General features: G+C 39.1%; 1 protein-coding gene and 1 long non-coding RNA gene across 3 annotated transcripts in view; one reads left to right on the top strand and one right to left on the bottom strand.

The window, feature by feature from the left end:
* The first annotated feature begins 10,124 nt into the window (after positions 1–10,124).
* LOC119482723 lies at positions 10,125–12,067 on the top strand. The gene is made up of 2 exons (XR_005205510.1): positions 10,125–10,262; positions 11,994–12,067. It is a non-coding gene; the product is annotated as an uncharacterized LOC119482723 (long non-coding RNA).
* The window catches only part of LOC119482722 (copine-8), a 98,420-nt gene continuing 95,873 nt past the window's right edge, over positions 11,258–13,804 (bottom strand). For both annotated transcript variants that reach the window (XM_037760551.1, XM_037760552.1), the window contains one exon: positions 11,258–12,785. In XM_037760551.1, coding sequence (XP_037616479.1) covers positions 12,597–12,785 — 189 coding nt within the window. In that variant the 3' untranslated portion in view covers positions 11,258–12,596. The remainder of the gene's footprint in view (positions 12,786–13,804) is intronic.

Raw genomic sequence — 13,804 nt, 5'->3', positions numbered from 1 at the left:
AGTGTTAATGATAATTACAGTGTGAAATGTCTGAACTAATGAGGCGATGTGAACATGCACATGTGTGTGCTCGTGCACATGCACACAATAGCTAACCTGACTCACCAGATAGATTGTTACACAGAACCATCTGAGAAGCCGTCATTGGAAACTGTTTGGAAAAGGGCAGGCACTTTAAAAAAATAAATATATATAGTATAAATAGTACGACATTCCGTGTGTCATTAGGACGCATTTTAGGCTTTTCGCGTGTCATTTGGACGCCACACAACCAAACTACGGTAACATCCACAGTTAGGTTGAGGCAACAAAACCACTTACTTATGATTAGGAAAAACAGGCTTAAAATAAGTATGTAAGTTCGTCAACCAAGTAAAATATGTATGTAAACAACGTAACATAAGTGTGGAAAACACGTCACAAGTTAGGGATAATGTGCAGCGAGCTGATCTTTGTTGTGAAATAAACCCAGATAGGGCCATGTTATTGGATGGGGCATCGCTTATTACACAGCTGCTTACTTAAGAAATCAATAATTTGACATCAAAAACGGTCCTCCAGAGTCCGACATCAGAACTTCTACCATAGCAACGGTCTGTTATACATAGTAACGGTCTGCTATAAAAGACATAACAGATCGTAGAACGCCGTAATTGACCAATCAGAATCGAGTATTATAATAATAATATAATAATAAACTTTATATATATATATAGCACTTTTCTAAACAAGGTTACAAAGTGCTTTTCAGAAAAAAACAAAAACAAAAACCCCGAAAAACAGAAAAAAAGCAAAATCAGCAAAAAAGAAAATACAAACAACAGAGGGATTATAAAAGCAAGAAACATCTGGGGATAAAATACATTTTTAAAAGGTAGAATAAAAATGGCCCAAGAGGGATGATAAAAGCCAGCATCACATTAAATTATTAGTATTCAACAAAGCCGTGTAATAAACTTCAAACATGTGACAAACATCACTGACGTAACTTGCAAAACTTATTTCGAAAATAGCAATACGTGCCACAGCGCTCACACCTCTGCTTTTACCACAAATAGAAATCTCATTTGGACATATGCTGTAAGAAAAATATTAAATACACAAATCCAAATTTAAAAGTTACATAATGAAACTACATGAACCTGAACACAGCAGCAGCTATACCTGCCAGCACCTTTAAGAAAAAAACAATTACAGTACACGAGGAGCAGGTTCTATTTAAATAAGAGCGGTGGGAGTTCAGTGGGCGGAGTGGCCAAAACATGTGTTTTGTTTTATTAACGGCACACAGTAATTATGCAACCTGCCCACATTCATATCACCGTTTCCAGCACGCTGTCTGTAAAACTTTCCTGCCGTTGTGGGGGAGGTGTGTGAGAGAATTCTTTTTAGGGGTGTCCTGATGAGACTTTCAGGTTTGCAGAAATGCAACTCTGCTCATAGTATTGCACCGACCACCTGAGTTTCTTTCCTTCTTCTTAATTTCTGGGGAATATTCAAATGAGATCCAACTTTAGCTCCGTCTCCGTAGCAGGTTGCTAAGCTACAGGCTGTGTCAGGAAGTGACAGGCGAACATAATTACAACCCCGGCTGACAGACACCGACCACAGTGTTCATTAGACTTACGCAAGCATTAAGACATCAAGTCTTTTGAAAGGACTAAAACCTCACGCAGCCTTTTGCATCGGCTAATTACCACATAATCATTTGGTGAATAAGTATTTAAACAATTAAGGAGCAAAGGAATTGTGTCTCGTTTTTCCTTACAGTACGGATGTTATTATCTGAGCGCTGAGTCTCATGCACGCTGTCAGGTTGACTTGTTATGTTCTTGCATTGTGAGCATCGTATCCTCCAGGTGCAGCTTGCTATTGGTGGCCTTGATGTTTGGCTGTTAATGAGCACTGTTACTCCCCTGTGCTGTGTGTGTGTGTGTTTGTGTGCATGTGTGTTAGGATACGCTCTCTCTCTCTCTCTCTGCTGGCGTTGCATTAGAAGTTGATTGACAGTGATATTAGCACCTTTCCCTCACTCTGCCTCTCTTCAGACCCTCAATCAATCCATCCGTCGCCTCCCTTTGGCCTCAAGGGACGCTGGGAAAATAAAGCTATTTAAAGCAACTAGAGGCATGCACAAGGCTCTCCTCTTTGTTCAGTAAAAAAATAACCTTTGCATTACAAACATCCAATGCATACAGTATGCTAAAATCATCATCTGACTCTTCCCTGGGTTTTAAATCTTGCAGGTTATACATTTAGTATCAGAAGATGATAGTTTAAAGATAGGGTCGACGATAGGGTCGAAAGCTGGTATGATTTGAACGTAGCATAGCCTCAGGAGCTCCGTCTAAACCCAACCCCTCCCCTCGGGGCTCCTTCCAATGTCTTGTGTTTTAGTTTTGTCTCTGTGCTCCTCACACTGCTCTGAAATGAGTGTTTGAAGTTGTTGTTCTCTTCCTGTATGATTGTGTATTTTGGGCTGTGAGTTCTGTCGAGCTCCTCTGAGTGCACAAACAAACTACGGCCGGACAAATCCAGTATAAACACAGGACTCGCTGTTGTGCTGCTGAACCTGCTGTGGTGGTTTTCAAACCTGTCACACAACATGTAAACGAGCAGGGACTTTATCTAGTGAAAAGGAATATTTGGCACAGTTTCCATGTCTCAGTCTGCCTCAAGGAAGGACAAAGGAGTTGAAACTAAAAGGTTAAAAAGGTTAAGAGAAAAGAAACTACATTAAAAGTGAAAACAAGGAGGATGTATGTGCTGCTTTGCTGTTCTATGACAAAGAAAAAGAAACCAAACTGTGACCAAGCAAACGAGAGACTGGGTGACTGCTACTAACTTAATGGTGCCTTGAAATGAAACTCGTGAGCTCGTGATTACAACATGGGAAGTCGTGTACACGATATGCCCGGCGTTCAGATGGTAAAGTCGAGAGAACATTGCTGCTAAGCAACGGCAATATCAAAGCAGGTAACATAATGCAGTAAATGCAAAAGCATAATGACAGACATTATAAAATTCGTTCATATGGACTCTTCTTGTGAACACGGTAAACACGACAACATTTGAAGGCACCGTTAAGTATAGCAGCATGCAATCAGACCAGGTGAGTTGAATTTCTCCATGCCCCCACACTGTTGCAAAGAAAGCCCGTCTATTAGTCTTTATGGTGAATACCAACACATAATGAGGTTTGAATATTACATTTTAAAACTTGTGCAAAGCAAATCTAAAGTTTTCCCAGCAGACACCAAAGTAATCTCAAGGCTGCCACAAATGGAATGGAATTAATAAATATTGCGTTTGGTGGAACATTTGATATCTGATATCCCTCGGACATATTACCGCCCACACACACACACACACACACACACACACATACCCTTAACACTGTCCTCTGAGATATAGAATCCTTCCCTCATTGCCGTCCTATTTCATTTAGATGTACAAACTTAATTTAAGCTCTAATTTGGCTTCACCTCGGGCCGCCAAAGCCACAATTTCAGGCTTGATTTCGAGCGGGGCCAAACGTGAAGCCAACGGAGTGGGATTTGTTTTGCAAATATATGCAAATGTGGATCTGTAATAAGGCAAATTCATCAGCCAATTCTGTCCGCTCTCTAAATGTATGAGTGTATTTATGACGGGGGGAAATGGACGGGCCAACACATCTATTTACTACACGAGAGGGCTGATGGTGATTGATTGGGGCAAGCAGGACACTTGATTACATCTGTCAACATCTTGATTATCAACATAATGTTGACACATGTACTGTGGATGTCTTACTTTATTTTCACACGAGACAAGCCATCCATTCTGAAACGCTAACAATCTTGAATATCCCACTCCTTTTTTCACACATTTCTTTGCTTGAAAAGTGAACGGCACCAATGTGTGGTATATTTAACAAGTAATTAAAAGGCTACAACTTGAATTCACAGTAAAACTTTGTCTGATGTTTACTTTGAAATCTCTTTTGACACCCTTTGTGTTGCTTCCCGAGGAGATAATTGGCGTCCATATGTTGTCGCCTCTCCATCTTCGTCTATAGAACAAGCTGTTTACCTTAATAACAGACCGACGACTTACAGTATGTGACAGATCGTCATGTGTTTATCTTATCAAGCCAGAGACGGACGGGTGCGCAGTGGGAGGGGAGTTTGAAAGGAATAAAGTTAATTGCGACTTTCAGGCATCACACATGGCAGGTGAAGACAGATGAAGACAGGTGAAGACAGATGAAGTTACCACGTAAACAGCAACTCATATGGACACATACATATAATGGTGATTAGAAAGTGAAAGTGAATGTAGTCATTATATAGGGAGTTTTTATACATTTGTGAAATGCTAAAAAAGCATCAAAATAGCAACATAAAGACAAGAACAAGTCCCTGATTGCTTCTATTCATGCACCAACCAACGTACCAAAAGACCCTCGGTTCCCGATGTTTTGGGCCTTAAATCAAAACACCCCTCTCTACACCAAAGGGTGATTATTCCTTTTCAATTTCTTTTATTTCAAGGGAAAAGTATCCAGTATTTTGCAAAAAACTGATTTTGTGTTGCAAAAAGATCATCTCGAAAGCCTCGAGACTTGTTGCAATGTCTGGCAAAAAGTCCCAATACTCCAGATTGGTGCAGTTTCTTTGGAGGACAAGCATGAAAACATCTGCACACTTTTTTTGCTTTACAGAATGGATAGACTTGGTCGGTTGTAACATGGTCTCAAAAACCTACTTGTATTTCATTTAGGTTCAACTTCCAGGGATTAAAATTACTTGATTTATTTAATACCTGGTTGTACATAAAGTTTAAAACACTGAATTGATCTTTGCCTGTTTTTATTTGAAGAACATTGAGTCTGTCGTATGACATGTGCTATATAAATAAAAATACTCCCTTTGTTGCTAAGAGTTATATGAAAAAATTGATACCACTCAGCGTTAAGTATTAAGCTAGAACCAAGAGGTGATTAAGTATTACCGTAAAGACTTGAAGCAGGGAGAACAGCTGGCCTGGTTTCTCAAAAAAAAAAAATGTAAATTACGTTTGTGTTTGACGTATCACAAATATGTTTCTAATCAAAGTCCACGGAAGTCTGTGTAGGTAGGAGGGTTGGGTTGGGTTGGGTTGGGTTGGGTTGGGTTGGATGGGTCAAACAAACACAGGACTTTCACCCGGGAGGCTGCTGTTCACGTCCTGTGTGAAACCAAAAGTCAATGTTGACTTATTTTAAATTACGTCCGTAACGTAACCTAACATAACGTAACAAATGTAACAAATGTTCTTATTTTAAGTCAAACCATGATGTTTTTAATAAACCTAACCAAGTTGTTTTGTTACCTAAACCTAATACACTTCCCTCGAAACGTAATTGAGAATGCAGTCTAGTTGTATGGGAACGTAATTTTGAAGGAGACAGGGTTGCATCGATCCTCGGCAAGAAAGCGAATGAATATATTTCCCAAAATGTCAAACTATTCTTTTTGACCTTTATTAACCTCTCTCATAGTAGGAAGACATTCACGGCTGCTGCAAAACTCCGCAACCCTTCCGTCACTCTGAGTGGCAGCAATGAGACTGAGAATATCTTAAAATGCTGATAAAAAAACAAGCTGGATCGTGACTTTTTGGAAAATCAGGGATCTCAGCACCTGTCAAAGAACTCGCTGGGTTTTGATGAAGAAGCCTATCAACCCCCCGGCAGATAAACAGACACATTTTGGTATATTTGTGTGACGGGGCTTTGACAGTCTCGCTAATTGCCTCTTTAAAGCATGTGCCAATTACTCTCAGGAGAAAATATTTTTCAATTTTTTTATATTCTAGGAAATAGATGCCACTTCAGCAGGCGGATGGAAGGTTTCCACCGAGGCTGGGTGGTAAATCTGAAGGATTCAGAGAAACAGAAGGATGATATGAATAAATGTTACGTGTTTTTGCAGCAGACTAATGGTCCTGTGTCCGTGTGGGAAGACTTTCATGTACTATAATTATCCTATCAGAGGGAACAAACCACATATTAGTCCTAATAAGCTATGAATGGAGAGAGGAGAGAAAACAACAACCACGAAGGAACGGATACAAAATATGTAAAGAGCAAATACAAAACGAAAAAGCTCCGACAACTTCTGTGTTTAATATGAATATTTATTTAAAAATCCATAGTTCGATACAGAAATAGTCATCTATTATATGTATTATCAGACAATCAGTACTTCAGCCATGCTTTCTCTGATTAATCACGGTTCAAAAAAGTACAAGATAATTATTTTTCCATAATTCAACTTGTGCAAAGAAAGAATCCACTAGAAAGCAATAGAAACACCGACACAAAATAGATAACGATTAAACTCCTCGAAACAATTCATTTTTCTGAAGAAGGCATCGCACAATTCCAAGAAAATCAGTGAAAGATTTAAGGCCATTTTGTACAGTTAGATTTTCATATAGATTTTTTTTTTTTATATATATATATATATATTTCAAAACACGCAGTTTTTAACAAAAGGAACTGGTGCATCCTTTGTAAAACTGTACATGCAAACATAGTGCACGTTGTTAAGAAGATATGACGAGCATACAATATATTATTTGGATAGCTTCAGTAAACAAAGATCTTATGTGTGTTTACACCTCACATGGTCTATTAAAACACTCGTATAAAGGCGCCGCACGGGCACACACACACTCGCACACACACACACACACACGCAAAGTATACTTATATCAAACGCATGCACACATACACACACACTCTTAGGGGCTTGGCAAAGTTAGTGAGCTGTTACACTATGGTGGAAAAATGATGGAAAGTTAAAATAATAATAATAATACCCGTCCACCCAAAACAGACAAACACAAAATAACTGGCACGAATGACTATGGCGATAATGTGTGTATGTGTATGGAAGCAAAAAAGGGCCAAAATAATAAAAAAAAAATATTAGCAAATGAGTATATTTTGAAGTTGAAGAAATGCTGAAAAAAATAACATTGAATTAATATTACTGAAATATTTTGATTTGAAACCATCTGAATTAATATGGTTTTGAAATTTAAGTTTCGCAATAAAAAATGTTTTTCTCCAAATTCAGATAGAAAATTCATGTTTCCAGATTTCCATTCGCTCATCTGAACTTAATTTCTTTTGCATCATGTGAGTCACGTGGCGTAACCTAATAGTCTGATCGATTCCATTCAGGCTTGATTGCTTATCCTTGTTAGCCCAAATGTTAAAATTTTCATTTTGAATTTTGTGTGAATTTCACTAATCTAATTTCAGCAACTTGATTTGATTTTTTTTTTTACTTGATTTTAATTTTTAGTCAAATAGTTCTGAGCAACTTGAACGTTGTTGTTTGTATTGTTATGGGTTGCCATAGCGGATCATCTGAGATCTGATTTTATGATCCTCATATTTGATTTGATTTTATAGGTTTTACGCCGGGTTCTGAGCGACTTGAGTTATTTAGGTTTGAGTGATTTAAGAATTCAAACCCATAAATTCAGATAGTTTCCATAGTAAAATATTTAAATGCTTTGAATTTAATAGTATTTCAATCACAACATTAAATATTCTGCAGTAATGACATTTCAAAGGTTTCAAGTCCTTGTGGCCTTTTTTTGCTTCCATACCGAGTCCCGTCCTCGGCGACAAGACTTGTCATTAAATGTGGGGAAATGAGCATTAAGTAAAAGATGCCTTTTCCATTTGATTTGCTGAAGAACACGTGATTTGAAACAGGAGGTAGTTAGCCGTTCAAATGGCATGACGGGGGGTTTCAATCTAGTCAACCAATGTTAGCTAACTTTAGACAGATACTGTATTGCTGTGTAACTGACTTTTACAGAGTCGGTTTGACTCATTATAATTACATTTTAGCATTTATTTAGCAACTCCAACTTTGATGAGTGCAATGTTATCACAACCGATAGAACCAATAGCCGGAACGACATAAATAAAAGTTGCAATAAACCATAATTTTCCTTAATATTATCCCGTAGTCGTCACTTGTTGTCCACAGTGGCTGCCCAGCCCGGTCTCACCAAATGGCTTGTGTGTGACGCGGCAATTTGTAAGTCATTTCGTGCACAATAACAACACTGTTCTTGTCTTTGGCGTGTCATTTCACGCCGCGTAGTCTGTACTGCCTCAGATGTAAATGCAACCGCGTAAATATGCAGCTACGCTCAGAGCTAGTGACGTAGAATAAAAAGTTTGGGTCCAGCAAACACAGGACTTTCAACCAGGAGTTCTGAAAAGTGTTGAGTTATTTTGAAGTTACATTAGTGACGTTTGTGACGTGCTTTCCGTACTTATGTTACGTTGTTTACGTTGGTATTTTACTAAGTTTACGTCCTCATTTCAAGCCCAACCATGATGTTTTTCCTAAACCTAAATGTGGCTGTTACCATAGTTTTGATGCCTAAACATAACCGCGACAGTTTCACAGTAACGACGTGTGAAATGACACGTGAAAAGCCTAACACGCGCTATCATGACATGTGGACTGTCCTTAAAATGTCCTACTTTTTTTATACGCCTTACTATGAGTTCACGTTAGGCTGCTGCAAAACGTTTGCTTTTATCTATACACAAAAATGTGTCTCTACCAGAAGGGATTCATGCTAAATTGTCACCGAGCACTAACATCAAACACTGAGCTGACTCTGCGCGAGGCAGTCCCACCCAAACATAATATCTTCCCTGACCCCCCCGCAGCGTTGGATCTCTAACAGTTTGGAGGATGCGAGTCTTACAGTATATCTGCTGAGGCAGTAATGAGCTCCTCACTCTGACCTGCAGTCCTAATGATGTGTTCAGCTACGCTTTGAACGTGTCTGCCGGAGTGCGACTGCACCGGCTAAGCAAACACACACTCGTACAGTCAGTCCACTCTGCTACGGTGGCTATACAGGAGGGGAATGTGAGAAAACAAAGATGAATTTAAGGTTATTAAGCAATAAGTCAAGGCAGCAATGTAAGATATTAAAAACAAATTGTGTATAAAATGTCAGTTACAAATAATCATGCTTGGTTACTCGACTGTGTAGTGTTTTATAAGACATCTGAGTTGCAGTTTTAGCGATAATGTCAGCGTGGTCCGGTGTCTTTGAGCCACAAGGAAACTTTCCACTGCTGGAAATACCCCAAAAAAGTGTAGAAAAGTGTAGCAAATTTACTCTTTAAACATCTCTGATAAAAAGGAGCGTAGCAAGAATTATGTGTCTGGCACTGCCACAACTATGTTAAATACTTTGACTCCGTAATCAGCTGACTATTTCACATAAAAAAATCTTGGAAATCTTGTTGGCAACACCAGAAAATGGCCAAAATTAAGCAATATGTAGAGACATTAGTGCAGCCAATAGCAGCAACTCAGCACATATCATTTGTTTTTGATACACAATGTGTGTTGGGTTGATAATACATCATGATTTCATTAAAAAGTCTTCTATTTATAAGACATTAGAGTTAGTTAGCAGATGATACGGTGGTCATGAGTTTCACAGTAAGTCACACAAAATAAATAATAATGATATTAATGTTTGTGCCATAATTTTAAGACTACTTCAGGGTGTCAATGCTTAAATATCCTTTCATATTGTAATGATCCAATACATGTTCCCGCTTTTTGTAAGACTTTTTAAACATTTCATATAATGTTGTTTTAAAATAAGTTGTGTCATACAATACATTCACATTCGCATTTAACGTATCCTTTCATCATTGAAACACACTTTTCAATAAAACAATGAACAATCCTTCAACATTCATGACAAAAACACAACTCATTCTTCATTAGACGCCGTTTAGAAACATTAAATTAAATTGTTAAATCGGAGACTTGTCGGACAAACTCTGTTTGGGAATCACGCAAATCATCCTTTTACACATGATTGGCACATATTAAGAATATACATCCAAAAAAACTAAACATATAAAAAGCTGTATCAAAGCTAAAAGGTGCAATAAAAGGTACAAAACTAAATGGAACAGAAAGCCAACGTAGGGAAAGTGTGTTTTTCTCTGCATTTTTGACCACTGGGCTCTTTATGCTCAAACGGTATTTTCGTTTGAGAGCAGCTGCTGTCGTTTTCAAACATGGGGCGGGGATGTGGTGTTGGACGACACGATGAGACGAAACCCCTGGGCACGTGGGCATCATATTGCCAAGGCAGTTTGGAGAACAGAGACAGAGACAGAGAGAGAGAGAGAAAGAGATAGAGAGACAGAGAGAGAGAGAGTAGCTGTGCTTCCATTCAGAAGTCAAATAAATGCTACACAAAAATATGAAATGCTGAAAAACAGAAATTGCACAATTTGAATCTTCATCATTTTGGCTAGAGCAAACAAACAAACTGGCATTTTGAAATGTAAAATATTTGTTCTTAAATGTTTGCTAATGTGGGCCATACTTCATACCTCACAGTGACGCTGTTAACATGCTGTTTATCAGGTATAATGTTTACCACTAAGGAGTGTCGCGATGCACCGATATTGACGTGATATTTAAAAATAAAATATTGATATCACGTTAAAAACACACATATGATAATATCATATAAATAATCCGGCGCCTCTTTAATCCTTTTATATATACAGTTATGGTTACAGACTCTCTCTCTACCTCCCTACACTTGTATTTTGAGTGTAATTAATTTGCCAAAAAATTGACAAAATAAACAATAATAAACAAAGTTAAAGATGAATTTGACTGATAGCATTATTATTATTATTTTAACATTTTCTATGATTAATTGATTGATTTTATTTAGGGGTTTATAAGTTAATTAGTCGACTAAGAGTTCTTAAATAGGTTAGTCGTTTTTTTATGTTTTTTTTCATGATGAATGACAGATCTGTCGATTAAATCAACTAAACCATTAGTTGACAAAATTGTATAATTGAGTGTTAATCAACTAAATTCTTTTGGCCACAATCATGACGTGAAAATCTGATATCACGACAGCCCTATTTACCATATTCATCATCTTAGTTTAGTGTGCTAACATTTGCTCATTAGCACTAAACACAAAAGCTGAGACTGACGGACATGTCAATAATAGTTTCGCAGGCATTTGGTCATGAATCAAAGTAATTGGACAAATATTGAAATTTTGATCTGATGATGGCGCTGGGTGAAACGTCAGAGGATGATCACAAGTAATTACAATTCATCCTGAGGGGAAACATCAATGTTTGTACCTAATTACATGGCAATCTATCCGATAAATGCATTTAGAAATAATAATAGTAATGTACATACTGGCTTTTTTTGAAGATGATGGACACCTCAGAGGGTAAGACATCTCTTAGGAAGCAGAGTAGAACAGATATTTTACATTTCAAAATGCACAAATGTTAAATTTGAGCCAAAGTGAACTGAAAGGAAATTTCCTTTGCTGTTCATCACATTCTGCAATGAAAAACCTTCCTGTTCTAATAATGAGCATTAAATCATGCATTTTCTATTCAGCTCGAACTTTGAAAAGAAATGTTGGATGGAAACAGCTAGTAAAAGTGACAGAGGAACAAAAGAGTGAAAGAGAGAGAGACAGAGAGAGAGATAAGAAAAGCTGCAACAGGGAGACAGATAGACAGACTTCTCAGGCCTGAGAGCAGTGCAGACAGACAGACAGACAGACGAACAGGGTGAAGTGACAAATGGAGATACAGGCAGACAGACACTCACCCCCCACAGACAGACAGACAGACAGACAGACAGACAGACAGACAGACAGACAGACAGACAGACAGACAGACAGACAGACAGACAGACAGACAGACAGACGGGCGGATGGATGGGTAGAAGAGGTAGTGCAGGGCCACTATATGCATGCACTTGACTGAGGCTACACTCATGCAAAAGGTTAATACAAACACCAGAATACGGTACGGTACGGTACAGCACGGTACGGTACGGTACAGTAGGGCTACCAGGACCTGCACTGCTGCTACCTGACACACACGCCAGGAGAGAGAGAGAGAGAGAGAGAGAGCGAGAGAGAGATTCATATTGAAATTATGTGTATATAAAAGTATCAACAGTAAAAATCCTTGTTAGTGTTTACTGTAAACAATGAGTGAGTTGGAGAGAGAGAGAGAGAGAGAGAGAGAGACGGAGATAGAAGAAGTTACTCATGTCCAGTTATTTACAGAGAAAGTGAATTTAAGATCAAGTGATTCCTTTGTTTTTGTCTGGAGACATTCTCTTTACAGTGTTTCCAAAGCTGTCTTTCATTTCCTCTCTTTCATTCCTTCGTTTCCTCCCGGCTTAAAAATTCTCCGAGCTCTCTCTCCGAGGCTTGTCCTGGTTTTCCCCTGGGCTCAAAAAAATAATAAATTCCAGACATTAACAGGAATGCTTGACAGTGGAAGTAAACAGACTCTCATTGGCTTTTCCTGTCCTCAAAAAGCGACACTCCCCCGGCCCGACATGCAGCTTCCTGAACACATGATCCACGACGACAAGGCATGGAGAGCGGCTTCAGGGAAATTGGAAGTATTTCGCGCGTAAAAGTTCAGCTGACCACCGACTCCGAAAATCATTCTTCCACACCCCCACCTCTCCGGCTCCTCATATCTGGGTTTGGATGGGTGGCCCTGGCGGCGTGTAGGGAGGCGGCGCTGGCGACGGCTTGATCCCGCGGGTTCTCATGTAGGAGAGGAACTGGTCGGGGATCTCGGCCAAGACGTCTTTGGCGAGCCGGGCCATGCTCAGGATGTGGTTCCCCGTCCGGTCGATGTAGTCCCTGAATGGGACAAACTGAGAGGGAGGAGAGGGAAGAGAAGGAGTTAAAGTGGGAAACTTTTAGCACAATATCATGTATGTACTGTAGGCATCAAGGAGTCAGCTGGAGACGAGTGAAAATCAACATTCACTCGTAGGAAATGAGAAGCCTGCTTTTGTTTACGTCTATCTGAAATCAAGGATCCACTGTTTCAAAAATTGCGAACAATTTTGAGTAGAAAACCTGCCGCTGTTATCATTGTAAACTGCATATTCACTTGTGCAAGAATGGAAAGTTTTACCGGCGTAGCAACAGTAGCTAAGGGGGAGGCCGAATGGTCAATTGATCCTTCCTAAGTCCCGCCCCTTTGCGCTCTGTGCTCCAATAACAGCTGAGCAAGTTTGGAACCCGGCAGAACCTCCTTCAACTGTCCCCTTTCCTCGTGGGTTATACTTAGATATGCTACGTCTGTAAGTCACATTACGTCGGTGTCACAATCTTCACGGACACATTACATTGTATGTAGTCACAGCTATTGCGAGGAATTTTAATTTTGTATTGATTTTGGCGGTCCCTGTGGACAAAAGTGGTAGTGCTTCCGAGCACCAGATTCCCTTTAGAGAAGCTCTCATTTTACTGCAGCAGGGTCAGACAGTCACGCGCACGAATCTGGCATCCCAATGAGAAAAGTTACTTTGGTAAAGTTTATTGTTGTGAATACATACGCAAACTGTAGGCCTCGCTGTTGGCTTCTTGACGCTATATTGTCTGGAAACCAGAAACTATCTAAGTAACTAAGGGAGGGGGGCAGGATTTAGGATTAGTCAATTTTTGAGGGTTGAAATGATGAGAGGAGAGACAGTTGGTTTGGTGACGAGAGGGGAAATGATGACAGGAGAGATGAAGATTGCAGAAAAGAAGAGCAGATGGAGTGAAAAGACAAATAACAGCAATTAGAAATAAGTTTAAGAGCAGAGGAAAGAAAGTAAAATGTCTGGGAGCAAAACCAGAGGGGAGAATGACGAAAAAAGAAGAAAGAATTCAAATTATATAA

Source organism: Sebastes umbrosus, chromosome 23 (assembly GCF_015220745.1).
Source record: "Sebastes umbrosus isolate fSebUmb1 chromosome 23, fSebUmb1.pri, whole genome shotgun sequence".
NCBI lineage: Eukaryota > Metazoa > Chordata > Actinopteri > Perciformes > Sebastidae > Sebastes > Sebastes umbrosus.
Note: the sequence above shows the minus strand (reverse complement) of the source record. Positions and strands in the feature narration are given on the sequence as shown.